The sequence below is a fragment of the Cucumis melo genome, chromosome 12, assembly GCF_025177605.1.
Source record: "Cucumis melo cultivar AY chromosome 12, USDA_Cmelo_AY_1.0, whole genome shotgun sequence".
Lineage (NCBI taxonomy): Eukaryota > Viridiplantae > Streptophyta > Magnoliopsida > Cucurbitales > Cucurbitaceae > Cucumis > Cucumis melo.
Genome location: NC_066868.1, coordinates 1,712,215 through 1,726,494, shown reverse-complemented (window position 1 = coordinate 1,726,494; position 14,280 = coordinate 1,712,215). Strand labels below are relative to the sequence as shown.

General features: G+C 29.7%; 2 protein-coding genes across 3 annotated transcripts; one reads left to right on the top strand and one right to left on the bottom strand.

Moving 5' to 3' along the window:
• The first annotated feature begins 2,481 nt into the window (after positions 1 to 2,481).
• Positions 2,482 to 5,185, top strand: LOC103497120 (uncharacterized). 2 transcript variants are annotated; one of them, XM_008459207.3, is made up of 5 exons: positions 2,482 to 3,244; positions 3,347 to 3,625; positions 3,726 to 3,942; positions 4,417 to 4,527; positions 4,683 to 5,185. In XM_008459207.3, the coding sequence occupies exons 1-5, from the start codon at positions 2,933 to 2,935 to the stop codon at positions 4,808 to 4,810; spliced, it is 1,047 nt and encodes a 348-aa protein (XP_008457429.2). In that variant the 5' UTR covers positions 2,482 to 2,932; the 3' UTR covers positions 4,811 to 5,185. The 2 variants fall into 2 exon arrangements, with proteins under 2 accessions (XP_008457429.2, XP_008457430.2); XM_008459208.3 differs by lacking the exons at positions 4,417 to 4,527; positions 4,683 to 5,185 and adding an exon at positions 4,127 to 4,410.
• Positions 5,186 to 13,346: 8,161 nt separating this feature from the next.
• Positions 13,347 to 14,070, bottom strand: LOC103497119 (copper transporter 2-like). The gene has a single exon (XM_008459206.3). It carries the CDS (start codon positions 13,999 to 14,001, stop codon positions 13,423 to 13,425), a length of 579 nt encoding a protein of 192 aa, XP_008457428.2. The 5' UTR covers positions 14,002 to 14,070; the 3' UTR covers positions 13,347 to 13,422.
• Positions 14,071 to 14,280: the final 210 nt, after the last annotated feature.

Sequence of the window (14,280 nt, the reverse complement as noted above, 5' to 3'; positions counted from 1 at the left end):
TATATATATTTTCTATTGAGAATAAAATAAATAAAGAAATAAAGAAAATCCTTAAATATGTAAAAAAAATTTGTCAAACCTTCTCTTGAATTCCCACCATGTTTGGTAATGTGTTGGTTGGTACTACCAAATGGACATTGTTAATGACAACATGAAGACCTTCATTCCTTCATTCCTTCATTTTTTAAAAGAAAAAAAGAATTGATCTAATTTGTATAGGAGAGGCCATATGGTCAAATTCCATATCAATTGTGTATTAATTTTTATTGTCAATTTAAATCACATTCAATCATTAATATTTATACCTAAAGTTTGGCTTACCTTTTAAAGTTCCCTTCTCGATTAGATTTTAAGAGGATAGAGAAACTTTTAAGTTGAATTGGATAATCATTTGACTTTTTTTTTTAATATTTTGTTTGTCCTAATTTTTCATATTTTTTTCAAGTAAACATTCGAATTATAAACTATTCTTTTAAAAGAAAAAGTTAAGATTTTTTTTTTAATTGATTAGAGAATGAACAGAATGACTTATTTTCAAAATTAAGTGCTAAGAAGTGAAACAAAATTTTAAATTTTTTTTTTTTAAATATTCATTTGGATTCTAAGATTACCTTTAAACAACAAACAAAAAAACTAATACTAATAATTAAAAGTTGAAAGTTGTGTTTAACTCATAATTTTTAAAAATAAAAAAGATTAATGTATCTTTAAACATTCAATATTTATTCTAAAAAAAATTAAAATAGTCGTAAATTAACAATTCATTTATGTCATATAAATTTATATCATACGTCTAATAATATCCTAAAATTTTAATTTTATGTCTAATAAATTTGCGACTTTCTTTAAAAGAATAAATTTCATGAACAAAATTGGTGAATAGAAAAGTTCATAAAAAATAGTCAAATTAAAAGTTTAGAAGTTATAATATTTAACTGATTTAAAAATTAAAAAAACAAATAGTTACCGAACGAAAACTTGATTTGACTTAATTTCCCATTTTGCCCCCACCTCTCAACTTCACAAGATTGTAGATTCTTTGCAATCCTCATATTCTACAAGGAATTTTTATTTTCATTAAAATAGTTTATTCTCAATTTTTAGAAATCAAAATATATACTTTTTCAAAATTTTAAAAAATAATTATAAAAAAATCATTTTAGGAGAAAAAGTGTTTATGTGAAGAATTAAATCATAAATCAACAATGTCTATATCAATTAAATGAGTATAATAACTATACAACTTCTGATATTTTTCTTTTCTTTCTTTTTGAAAAGCAACAATGCAATAAATCCTTTGATAAAAACAATATACTAAAGGTCTATGTCACAAGAGATATAAAATTCAATAATTTATCTTATTCTTAAAGTTATTTACCAAAAAATTAAAATAAATAAAAAATTTTAAACTTTACATTATTTATATATATAAAGTATCGTCAAAATGATCATAACAGAAAAGTTGTATTGATCACTTCGAGATAAAAAGTTCAATTTTTGTTACATTTTGTAAATATTTTTACTCTCGATCATTTATAATAATTTTTCTTTTTAAAGAAAATATAAAGACGTTTGCCGGTGTATTGGAATATAGATTTTAAAAGTTGGTTAAAATACAATGTTGTTTTAGTAGGTTTTGTTTCATTTTAGTTCTAATTTCGATAAATCTTAAATTTAACCTCCACGACTAGTTTATTTATTATTATTTTTGTCTACACAATTTTATCATCCAAGAGTTTTTTCATTATATATGTGTGAGTTGGTATGAGATCATATTGTCATATAAAAACGTAATTACAACATAGATTCTTGGACGAAAATTATTATTTTTTATTTAACCGTATTCAATAAAAATTAAGTACTTTAGAAAACAAAATTTACTGTCAATCTAAAGCATTGAGATTAATATTAAAAAACCCATAATACAACTATCAAGAAATGAAAGAAATAGAACAAATTTTCAATCGTAAATCAAGAATCTCAATTCTTATTTTAAAGATTATCATCACTACAATAGTTGAATTAAGAAACATTTAAAAAGAAAAAAAAAAAGGAAAAAATATCGAAAGGAAAAAAGACAATTATTTTATTTAGAACTTCAAAACTTAGTTTAATTTTATTTATAACGAATTTCGAAAGAATCATGTAATTTCAATTCACATAGAAGATAATGATTTCAAAATTCAAAACTATTTCAAATTATGTTTTTACTTGAAAATTTTGATTGTCAAAATATTCAAATTTTATATAAAAGTGAATTACATAATTGATATTGTCATTTTCTAGTTCAACAATTATATTGGTAAATTCTGAACTTATTTTTACTTTTTAATTATTTTATCTTTTTTCGTTTAAAACAAAACAATTAAATTAAAATTATTTCTTGGATCCCAATGGACTCTAAATACTGTTTTAGATAATTAAAAAAAAAAAAAAAAAAGGAACAGATGGGAAAGAAATCCAATGAAAGTGAAAGTAGAGGCCAAGAGGGATCCAAAAGCCCCAACTCTTGATGGATACTACAAGTTCTAATATATTATTGGTTTTGCTTCTATGAAGCACCATAACACTCCAACCTCAAGGAACCTCATGGCGTCGCTCGGCGGCCGGCGACAAGCGGACTGACCACCCCCCCCACCAAATGGCTGTTTTGCAACTGTAGACTTAAAATACTCATTCAAGTCCGTAGTTCATGGACTACTCTAAACTCCCTGTTCGATAGGTCCCTCTCTCCTTTTCTCTCTATAAAGTCCAAACCTACGGCGCATAAATTTCCAAATTTCAATCTCTTTCTCTCTCTTTCTTTCTGTTGTTCTCTCTCTCTCTCTCTCTCTCTCTCTCTCTCTCTCTCTCTCTCTCTCTCTCTCTCTCTCTCTCTCTCTCTCTCTCTCTCTCTCTCTCTCTCACTCTGTGTCAGCACCAAGGTGCGGCCATGGCGGCAGACCAAGAAGGCAGAGAGTTGAAGTTTAACTCTAAGTTTCAGATTGAGCATGGAGATAAGCAGCAGAACCCCTTTGAAGGAGACAGTTGGTCAAGCTATTTTGGACGGTCTGATTCATTTCTCAGCTTTAATTCACCGGTTGAATCTGAGATTGGTTCCAATGAAATCGAAAGTGATAGAGATGACGGAGAAAACGATGGCGACGACTACACGGCGGAGTTGAGTCGACGGATGGCTCAGTACATGCTTCAAGATGATGATAACTCATCCACTACAAGTTTTCAATCTGAGATTCAGAACAAGGTATTGAATTTATCAAGGAGTGAGAGATTTCTGGGTGTTCGTCAAATTCTTTGTTCCTTCTCTGTTTTTCTTGATTTTGTGAGTGTGTTTTGTTTATGGTAGTCCTGGGGTTTGTCTGGTTCGCCAATTTCAACGCTGTGGTCACCTTTAGGCTCCAGCACTGGGAGTAGCCATGGAAGTCCAGAAGGGCCGTCGAAGGAGCCATCGCCGCCATCAACGCCGGTAGTTGAAGAGCGTGGAGGGCTAGACATTTCACACAACGTTTTTAGCAAATTGGAGAAGATGAAGAAAGTGAGCATAAATAGTAAATCAATCCAAACAAGCACCCAAATAGGAGAAACAGGATCTTCCTCTTCCAAGGACCAATCAAGAACTCCCAAAGTGAGATGAGAATCAAATACCCCCAAATCTCCCCTGTTTCTTAATTTTCTTTTTCTTCTCATATCCCTTTTCCTGATTCAAAACTCAACCCTCCTTGTAGAATCAGAAACGAAGGCAGAACCAACAGCAGCAGCAGTTCATGAAGCAAAAAGGCTCAGGCGCCATACAAGTCAAGCAAGCTCAAGGAAGCTCGTTACAAGCAAATTCAGGGGCAAAATCAGGAGGCCCATCAGGGACTGGCGTGTTCTTACCTCGCCATGTGAACTACAACCGTCCAGCTCCATGTCCACAGCCACCACAGCCGCCGAAGAAAAAGGGTACTTCCTCCTTGATAACTAATTTTTTTTACATCCTTTTCAATTCGGGTTTACTAGCTAACCCCGTTAGTTGGGATTTTTCCATCAATGAATTGCCATTCAAACTATTACTCGTGATGCATTTTTGGACTTTTCCTCCTTTTTTTATTTTTTTTATCTCCCTTCTCTTTCTTTGGATTCATAGAGATTCCGTGTCCTCCCATATGCACTCTGAATCTATCAGGCCTTCAACCATACACGGTTGGCCCAACCAAATTTGTCCGTTACTTTGATGGAATCTTCATGCATCTCTTTAAGCCTAGCCGTTCTGGGGTCAAAAGAAGGTGGCTGAAAACGACACCCAATTGAATCGTTAAACCACTTGCATTCCCCACTACAGTTAAATTTTTCAATGGGTAGATAGATATGTTGTCTTCCTCTACAAGGCATAAACACTAAAGCAAATTGGCCCTTTTCCCCCTCTCCCTATCTCAGGCTGCTCCACTGTACTAATACCCGTGAGAGTCTTACAAGCCTTACAGCATCACTACGACAGAATGGACGACGAGACGAGACAAAAAATCACTGGCTTCACAGCTCTTAGAGGTAAAATTTCAATTCCCATCACAAAATTCTCTCTGTGGCATTTTCACAAACAGTCGGTGGTCGTTCCAAACAGAATTAGTAGTTCACCCCCAATTCAATCTGGGTGATTCTCTTTTCAACATAACAACAAATTCCCATTTTATCTTTCCAAACAGAAGCTGCAGCTAATGCAAGAACAACATCACATACCGTTAAGAAAAGTCACACGGGAACTGCAGCGGCAACGGCGACGACGGCGACAAGCCAAATCGACGTGGGCCTTCCTCAAGAATGGACATATTAATGACTTCAACAACTGGCGAGGGGCCATTTGTTCTGTGGATCACAAATCTGAAAGCTTTTTGGCGGTTTTCGCAAGTGAAGATGGGAGATGACGTTAATGGAATGGAATAAAAGCCCAACAAGTAGACGGAGAAGAAGACGAAATAAAATAAAATAAAATAAAATTAGGGGTTCGGAAAACGATGTCGTTTTCTTTGACTTTCGATTAGGGTTGGCAAAATCGTAAATAATGTTTGGGAAATAGAAATTAATATTTTGTTATGGGAGAAAAGGAAATGAAAATTCCTTTTTAGTAATAATTTGTCAAACAAAGGTTGTATTTGTATACTCTACAATAATTGTTTAAATAATTTAATTATTTTTGTTATCAACTAAATTTCCTAATACCTCCATTAATAAAAAAAAAATTATATATCTATCCATAACGTATTATAGAATTGAGTTTTATTTTATCTCTAAGAGTCCTACATTCAATCACTCACATTATACTTATATCACATATAAGCTAGAAGGAATTAATTTTATCCCTTTCCCATTAATTATTACTACACTTATTTTTCATTTTAAAACATTTTTTTCTAAAACTAATTCTGTTTTTTCCCATCCATCAATCTTATTCTACCTATCATTCCTATCACCGTTAATCGGTATTTGACATTCAGTCTGAACTGTCGTCGTTGTATCTTTTCTTCCCTTTATTTTTAAAAAAGTATTCAAATTTAAGTGGTTTTTTAGTACAACAACTCTAGTGATGAAAGATTGAACCTTTCATCTTATCGTATCAATTACTGTTGAGTTAAACATTCAATTTAAGGAGCCGTTTGGGGGAAGGGTTGGATTATGGGGGGTTAGGGTTATGATAAACCTAGGATTATAATAAGATGTGTTTGGGGGAAGGGTTATGGAGTAAGTGTTATGATAAGATGTGTTTGGGAGAAGTGTTACGAAGGAAGTGTTATGATAATGTTGTGAAGAAGGATTGAGGAAAAGTTGAAAAAGGATTAAGAAGTGTTGAAGAAGGGTTGAGGAAGGATTAAGGAGTTAAAACTAGGGTTACATAACCCTTCCCCCAAACGGGGGTTGGATTACATAACCCTAACCCTCATAATCCAACCCTTCCCCCAAACGCCCCCTAACTAGTTCTCAGACGAAATATATACATTTCAAATTTGAAAAGGTTTTCTTCTTCTTCTTCTTTTTTTTTTTTTTTTTGCTGTATCGACAATCTAACACACAAACATACAAACAATCCACGATGAAAGTCAACATTGTTTGGTGTGATGACAGTCATGAGAACGTGAGATGGTTGGGTGGAGGGATGGAGAACATAAGAATTAAAAAAAATATGTAGAAGTTTACTTTGTTTGTTATATAAAAAGATAGTAATTCCACAAATTAAGAAAATTTTCAATGAAAATTAGGTGACTTCTTAACTTCAAATGTTAGGGATAAAATTGTTGAGTTTGAAAACTTGAACCAACGAATTCAATTTAAATCAAACTTTAAGAATTAGAAATGTATATATACCATTTTCCTTAAGGTCGAAGAGTTAAAATTCCTCTCTACTCTTAAGTTGTTTTAGTAAAAAAAAAATGTATATATATTATAAATATTGTCAACTCGAGCATAATTATATGAATAAAAGATCAAAATCAACAATAGTTTAAATACACGTGCGTTAGCCTCGTGAGACATATGTGGTTCAAAATACCATCTATTTCTATTGTACTAGAAAGAGGTATCTAAGAGGTGGAAAGTGTTTTGATCTCACGCTTTTGTATTAAAATAAATGTTAAAAATATAATTTTGGCTCTTGTTTTCTTAGTCTTGTTTCATATGGTTAAAAATATCTGATATCTTAATTTTATGAAAATAACTATAAGACGTTGATTTCATTAGGTATTTTTGAAAAAATTATAAAAACAAAAAAAAAAAATATTAAGTTTAAATTGGTAAATAAATATTTTATTATTTATGAATCAGGAAACATGTCTATTATTTATATTATATTTATATTAGTGGCTTTTTGATGTTTACTCTTTGTGTTTCGTGGGCTTTTCTACGATTTAATGGAAATATTGATTCACCCTTCGTATTGATATCAAACTCATGGAAACATAGAAATATCATATATCGATGTAAATTTAATACTATTATTTGAGGTCAATTTTATGAAAATCGATTAAATACTTGTAATAATTTTTGTGGTTTTTTAAAAACGTTAAATAAAAAATTAAATGCTAGAAAAATGGAGATTGTGAACGTATTTGATACAATCATGAAGGATATATTGACAATACAAAAGGGTCGTAAATATAAAATTTTGTTACAATAAAAATGTCTTGCGATAGAATATTTGTTGACATAAAATGTTCTTCGTGGTTCAAATATACATTATTGACAATAAAATATCATATTTTAGATATTTTTGGACATGAAAAAAATCTCATTATACATTCATTATGTTTGACATTTTATAACGTCATCAATTCATGCAACGCTACATAAATAAGCCACTTTGAATTGTGTTGATAACACATGTTATAGTAAACTTGACAATGATAATTTATGATTGTTAATAATTATTCATTATCGACATTTATTATATTATCATGAGAAAACCAATTATGACATTGATAATCTTACATTTACAGTCGATACAATAACTTTAAATAAATGTCGACATTTTTGTACCAAATAAGAGATGCAATAGTCCCTTTGTTGATTCCTCACCTTTAATTAGTTCCATCTTTGTACTCTTTTCGACTTTTTAGAAGTTTTTATATCATATTTGAAATCATTCTCTCTATATATTTTAAATTGACTTTTAAGAGGTTTTTATGTCAAGTTTGGGTGTGATTTTGAAATGGTCTTAAAATAACTTTTATTATTTAAAAAATTAAATAACACATGAAAATGTTTTTAATAATTGAAATTCAACTGTATTAGAAGTGTAAAATTAGATATTGAATCACTTTCAAGTATCGATTAAAAAAAACAAGGATAGTAGTCTTTTAAAGTGTTTTCTAATAATTTAAATTGATTCAATTCCATTGAGATGACATGTATAGGAGGATCCCAAATCACTAGAAAAATAGAAATACTGGCAGTAACGTCTTTGTAATATGCTACACCAATTACTCATATTATTGTCATTAATCGGTGTGGTGAAATGAAACCTCATGTTCATTATGCAAATTATATTCAAAGCCTATAAATTAAATTAAGTCCAAACGAACGTTCGATGTAGATCAAAAGAATGATATATCCAAATAGGCACACTACTTTGAGAGAGCATATAGTTGAAGATCCTATATATACATAAAAAAGAACAGAGACCTTCGTAATCTTTATAAGATACGCACGTGATTCTTCTTATTACCAACTGGTTTTCACACTTGTTTAGTATGGTATCAAAACCTACATAGACGTCAACGTATCGTGCCGTTTTCTCTACAAATGCATATTGCTCACATATATATTCGACATGATGAGAAGTGAAAGCATATAAAGGACCCTAGTTGTAATATTGTACTAATGAAAAGGGTTAAAGTTGAAAACAATGTGACAAAGAGAAAATGTCATTATCTTTGTACATAAAGCAGAAAGAAGAAGAAGAAAAGAATGGTCTCTTTCACAACTTGAACAAATCTAGCAAAAGATAATCTCATGATGTGGGAGAGATCCAAAACATAATAGTTTAAAAGATATATCATATACACTTTGGATATATATACATATTGGTTGGCCAAAAAATTAAAAGTGATGGTATATACACGTAAACAATACACCAACCTCACATTTATATGCTCTTTTTGATAACCTCAAAGTTGACATTCCTTTAGATTTTTATTCTTCAACATAGTCTACGAATGTATATATATTTTGAAGGAATCCCTAAGATATATATATATATTCTCTATTTGATCTGACCACTATATAAATTTTTTGTTCTTTCCAATTTTATAGTTATTTTTCTCTAAAACTTATTGTTTTGAGATGTTTCTCTTTAAATATATCGAATCTTGGTTGCTCAATTTAAGTTCTATTGAATTGAAAAGATATTCGTGCACTTTCGAGTCTTTGGGCTAGCAAATCTCCGCTTTTTACAAACTATAGTGCCTTCACTATTGCTATTAACCTTTCTACTTTTTAATCATCTTTTGTATGGGGCTTATCTCTTGCCCTTTGTTTTTTTTCTTGGTCTTTGTTCCTTGCTTCTCAGGTATGATTTTGCTCAAAAAAAAGTTTGATTAGTTCCATGATTTTAAATCTTTCAAAGCATTTAAAAAGATCTCGAATCACTCCAACTTTACAAAATAGACAATAAAGCATATGAGAATGACATGACCTAGCCTAAATTTAAGGACACATATAAGATAGACACTAACTATACGTGTACTCTAATGCCAATTAAGAGGTTTTTGTCGTTATAGTAAGTGTTTTAGGAATAAGAGTTTACTTACTTCTTTTAGAGTCACAAAGGTGTATATATATTCTAGTTGATCAAATTGGGGTTTTTTTTTCTCTTCCCTTTAATTGGAACAAAGTTTATTGATTATATATTAATCATATTATGTTTTACTTTGGTTAGTTTGTTAGTGTATATGATGTAATTGAGTTAATTTGTTATAATTCAATATATATTGTATTTACGAGTGTGTGTTTGAAATACATTTTTAAGTGTTTCGTTTAAAAAACATAAAAATAAATTTTGAATTGTATGATCTTATCATCATCTGATCATATCCGTAGTCTTTTTTGATTTTCTTTGTTCTCTTCTCCAATCCTTTGTCTTTTCTATCGGTTTCTTTTGCAAAAATCTTTTTGGGTATTTTTAATCCGACTATAACATTTCTTCTAAGTTCCAGTGGAGAACAGTTGCTCATTTCTTCTAATTTACAAGAAATTAGTTATGGTCTTTCTTCTATAATGAGTTTCCTAACTTCCAATAGCATTAATATATGTCTCTGGATCATCATTTGCAACCTCAACTATATCATTATATTTAAAGAGTAGAAGGGCATAGTTAGATGAAACATATTTAAAGTTTAAAGATTCTTTTGTGTGGGAGAGTAACATTTTTCATACCTTCCTCCATTATTCATTATTGACTACGATAGTAACATTTAAAAATTATGTAGAATCCACAAAATAAATAAATGATAAATTGTCACGTAACAAATGAAAGTAATAGATTTTTTTTTTTCTATAAATATTCATCTTATAAGGTCACCAAATACAACCTCCATTCTCCCTTTTGATAAAATAAATTAACAATAGAAGAAGTTTGTTAATATAAGTATAAGTATATTTAGGTTAACACACTTAAATACACAAGAATTGGCGATGGGCCTATACACGGGCTGGCCCAATACATTAGGACACTATAAACCAAAGCAAGCCCAAGGCTAGAACGAGTTACCTAACAAAGAGCAATCAAGTGAGAGTAATGGCACAGCAAAATTAGTTATATATTCACAAAATGTATCTTTTCCCTATGTAAAATGTCCAAAACTTACCAATAGCAAATTTTGTTATATTTTACATGGATCAAAGGTAAATTTTATTATATTTGTAATTAGTTTTAAGCTTTGTTATTTTCTCGATATTTTAACTTTGTCTTCTTTTTCCCTAATCTTTTATTATAAAATGGATTATTATCGTTAAAAATCAATTTCGGAAAACTATTCATTTCAGTAGCTCTTTTTTAAAATAAGTATGAGATGGAGACACAATTTTTAGTTAATATTTAATCTTCGATATAACTTTCATAAGTTGGATACATCCATCTATAGTATATATAAAAACTTGAATGAGGAGAAATTTTTATGACATTTTTGCCCTTCCACTATATCATTTTCTATTATTGCATTGGTAGCAATTTTGTCTTTTCACTTTTCTATTTTTATGGTAATTGAAGAATGAAGGAGAGGATTTTATAAATACCTTATGTATTTATTAAATTAATTGTAACTCATGAACAATTTATAGTTCAAGAGAACCCAAAGCCCATCCAACTTTTAAATTGAAAATAATGAATAATTCATTTTCCTCTTATAAATTTGTAACTAATGAATAGTTTTTAGCATTAAGCAAACTGAAAAGTTTATCCTAACTATTAAATGCAAAGAATTAATAACTAAATCGGTTAACTAATATAATTAATAAAACTTTAGAAATTCTTAAATGACATCAATTAGTTGAGGATTGGATGGATATAAAAACCCCTTTTTCTACATCCTAAGTGTGCAAACAATTTGAATAACATTCAATTAATCCTAGAGTTTCAAGGTAAGACTTTTCTTTTCTCTTTCTCTCCTTTTATTTTATTTATTTATTTATCTTAGTTATTTTAAACTTTTTTAGATGTGTTCGTTTTAAAATTATATCTCTAGAAAATCGTTTACATCTTATCAACGTTTCAAGTTGATATTGAAATATAAAAATTGCACTTTAGAACATTTTCATTATTTGTCGAGTTTCTAATCAATCTATCCATCCAAGACTAAGCTAATTAGATAGAGAGGTTTCTGAATTTGGTCTAATATGTAAATCCATGAAAGCACATTCGAAGGTCCATACAAACAACAATAGAAAATGACAATACATCCTTAATTGATAGCTATTTAGTAGTGAATTATGAAATCCCATCAATTGTCATGCATGCTTTTAAGAATACCTATATGTACATTTATAAAAGAAAAACTTTGTTTTTGCCACGTCTCTTGATTTGTATTTTTATTCCATCATCAACTCTCTTTTCTAAAAGTTTATAGAATTTAGCATAGAAAACTAATGTCATATAATTAATTCATTTTTTCTAACGATGGCAAAGTAGAATTGTCTAACAATCACGTAGCATTCCTTTTTTAAGAACTATTTATTGATTTAATTTTAAACAACAGTTGAAAAAAAATTAATCACTTGAAAATGAAGATACTCAAGAAAGAAAATGTTGTTATCATAAAAAATAATCTAGCTAATAAAATGAAAACTAAATACAAATTTGTAGAGATTGAAATACACAGAACGAGTGGTACCCGTACCACTCATTTCTCTTCATTATGAACTCTTCCCTTAAATCTACAAATTCACCATTTAACAAAACCTTCAAGGTTAAGTTTTGTTACCCTAAACCCTATTTTGAATAATCCTTCCATCAACAATATTGTCATTATTTTGGGATTTCTAAAATGTTCTCCCCTACAAAAACAAATTTAATAAATATATAAAAATAAATTAATCTTAATTGTTTTTTATTTTTAAAAATTAATCTTAAAGACATTATTTCTACCTCAACTCAACTCTCTTTCCTTTGTTGTATTTTATTAATGATCTTAGAAAAATCAAGTCAATTTTGAAAATTAGAAAAACTAAACTTACAAAAGTTATTTCTTTTTTTTGTAAGACAGGAAAAGAAAGTAGAATTTAATTTTAAACAAATAAAAACGATAAACAAAATAGAGAATTTCACACTCCATTTTAAAATCTAATAAGTGGGTATGTGGGCTTAGATTGGATAAACTATAATATATTAGTCACTATCTTTCAATAAAAAAGAAATTAAGATCCATATAATTAATTCATTAGAACATATATGGATATAGAAGAAAGAGGATATGTGTAACATAGATCTCCAAATAAAAAAAATAAAAAAATAAAAAAAATTACTAAGATCCTAAATCTTATAGATAACCCTAAGAGGTCACAATAATAATAATATAAAAAAAATTATAAATATTGTAAAATTTGACATAAACCTGAATTGCCATTAGTTTTATATATACACTAATATATATATATATATAGATTGTATGAAGATAAATTAAAATCTATCATAAATATTATTATATAGTTGTTTAGTATCAAAGTGTCATATGTCACTCATTGTACATTGTTTGAGATACTAACCCTGAATTGCTACTAGTTATAAGTGTTTATGTAATATAACTTACCTCATATTTGTTAAATTATCCACGAAATTTTAAAAAATAATTTTCTTATTTTCTTATTTATTTTATAGATTTTATTATAAAATATCAACTTCCGTCGTGTCTGTCTTATTTGAAAAAACCATAAATATTCTCAATTTCTTACGAAAATGTTCGTTTTATATTTTATATGATTTTCTCCATCTAATTTTGCCACCAAATTAAGCCTTTTCTCCTCTTTCCTTTCAAGGTTAACTTTTTTCTCGAAAGTTATAATAGATTTACCATTGGAGCAAGAATAAGGTAATGTAATTTCTTTGACCAAATTTTGGTATCAACCATCTCTATTTACAAATTAAGTTTACTTTCAAATTTGATATTTTTTTAGCAAAAGAAGACGTTAATAAATTGATTAAATGTGGGGAAAAAAAAAAGAGGAAAAAAAGGCAAAATAAGCAAAATAGTTACATGAAATCGCTTGTATATATCAAAATATTTATCAAATATAACCTAATTTTGGACTCTATAAATGTTTACTTTCATTTTTAAAAAAACTCAACAAAACCCTATGAATATATCAAATAAAAAAAGTCTAGAAAAAAAAGAAGAGAATATTAGATAAAAAATAACGAAAATTAGTAAAATTCACATGTAACTTTTGATCAAATATATAATTTGGTCAGCAAACCCTAGATGGAAGATCGGCACTTCCCTGATCGTACGCCGATGATTTCTCCTTCTTCACAACTCTGCTTCCGAAAACCAAAAACCCAACCATATGTCCGGCGACGGCGACGATGAAAACGCCCCCGTTGAACGACATCAAAGCAAGCATCACCAAATACGCAATCCCCATTCTTATCCCATGCACCGCCGTCTGCACGATTCCGGCCGCCACATTTCTCGGCCCTGCCTCCGTCATCACCCGCCAACACGACAGCCACTCGACCGCCACCGCTAGCAAAAAGACGAACATCAGCGCCACTGCATACATGCCGGACCGGTCCCCGGGCCAGCCGGAAAACAAAACTTGTGTGTTTTTTCCCCAGAAGAAAGTCATGTGCATTGCCGGTGACATCATGTCGTGAGTGTGCAGGTCGTCGCCGGAGCCTCTGCTCGTCGGAGACATCGGCGGCGGCGGAGAGTCCATGTGCATGCCGTCGTGGGTGGGAAAAAGAACATTGGTAGCGTTGGATTTGGAAAAGACGGACAGAAAAATTACAAAACAAAGAATTAAGATTGTTGTTTTTTGTTCCATTTTGCAATCTTTTTGGTTTGTTTGTTGACTTTGAGAGAAATGATTAATCCAATTCACTTATTTTATAGCTATAAATGGAAGTTTTGAATTTTAATTTAGATAATATTGTTGTACTAATGCTTGTTGTATTTGTACTTCTTTTATTATTTGTAGTACAAACAAGAAAAAAAATGAGTTTTTGTTCTCTTAAAAGGGTTAATTACTCCTTTCTTTTTTTATTTCCTTATATTAACATTTTAATTTGGTAAATTTAGTAAAAAATTCAGAAAAATATTCATG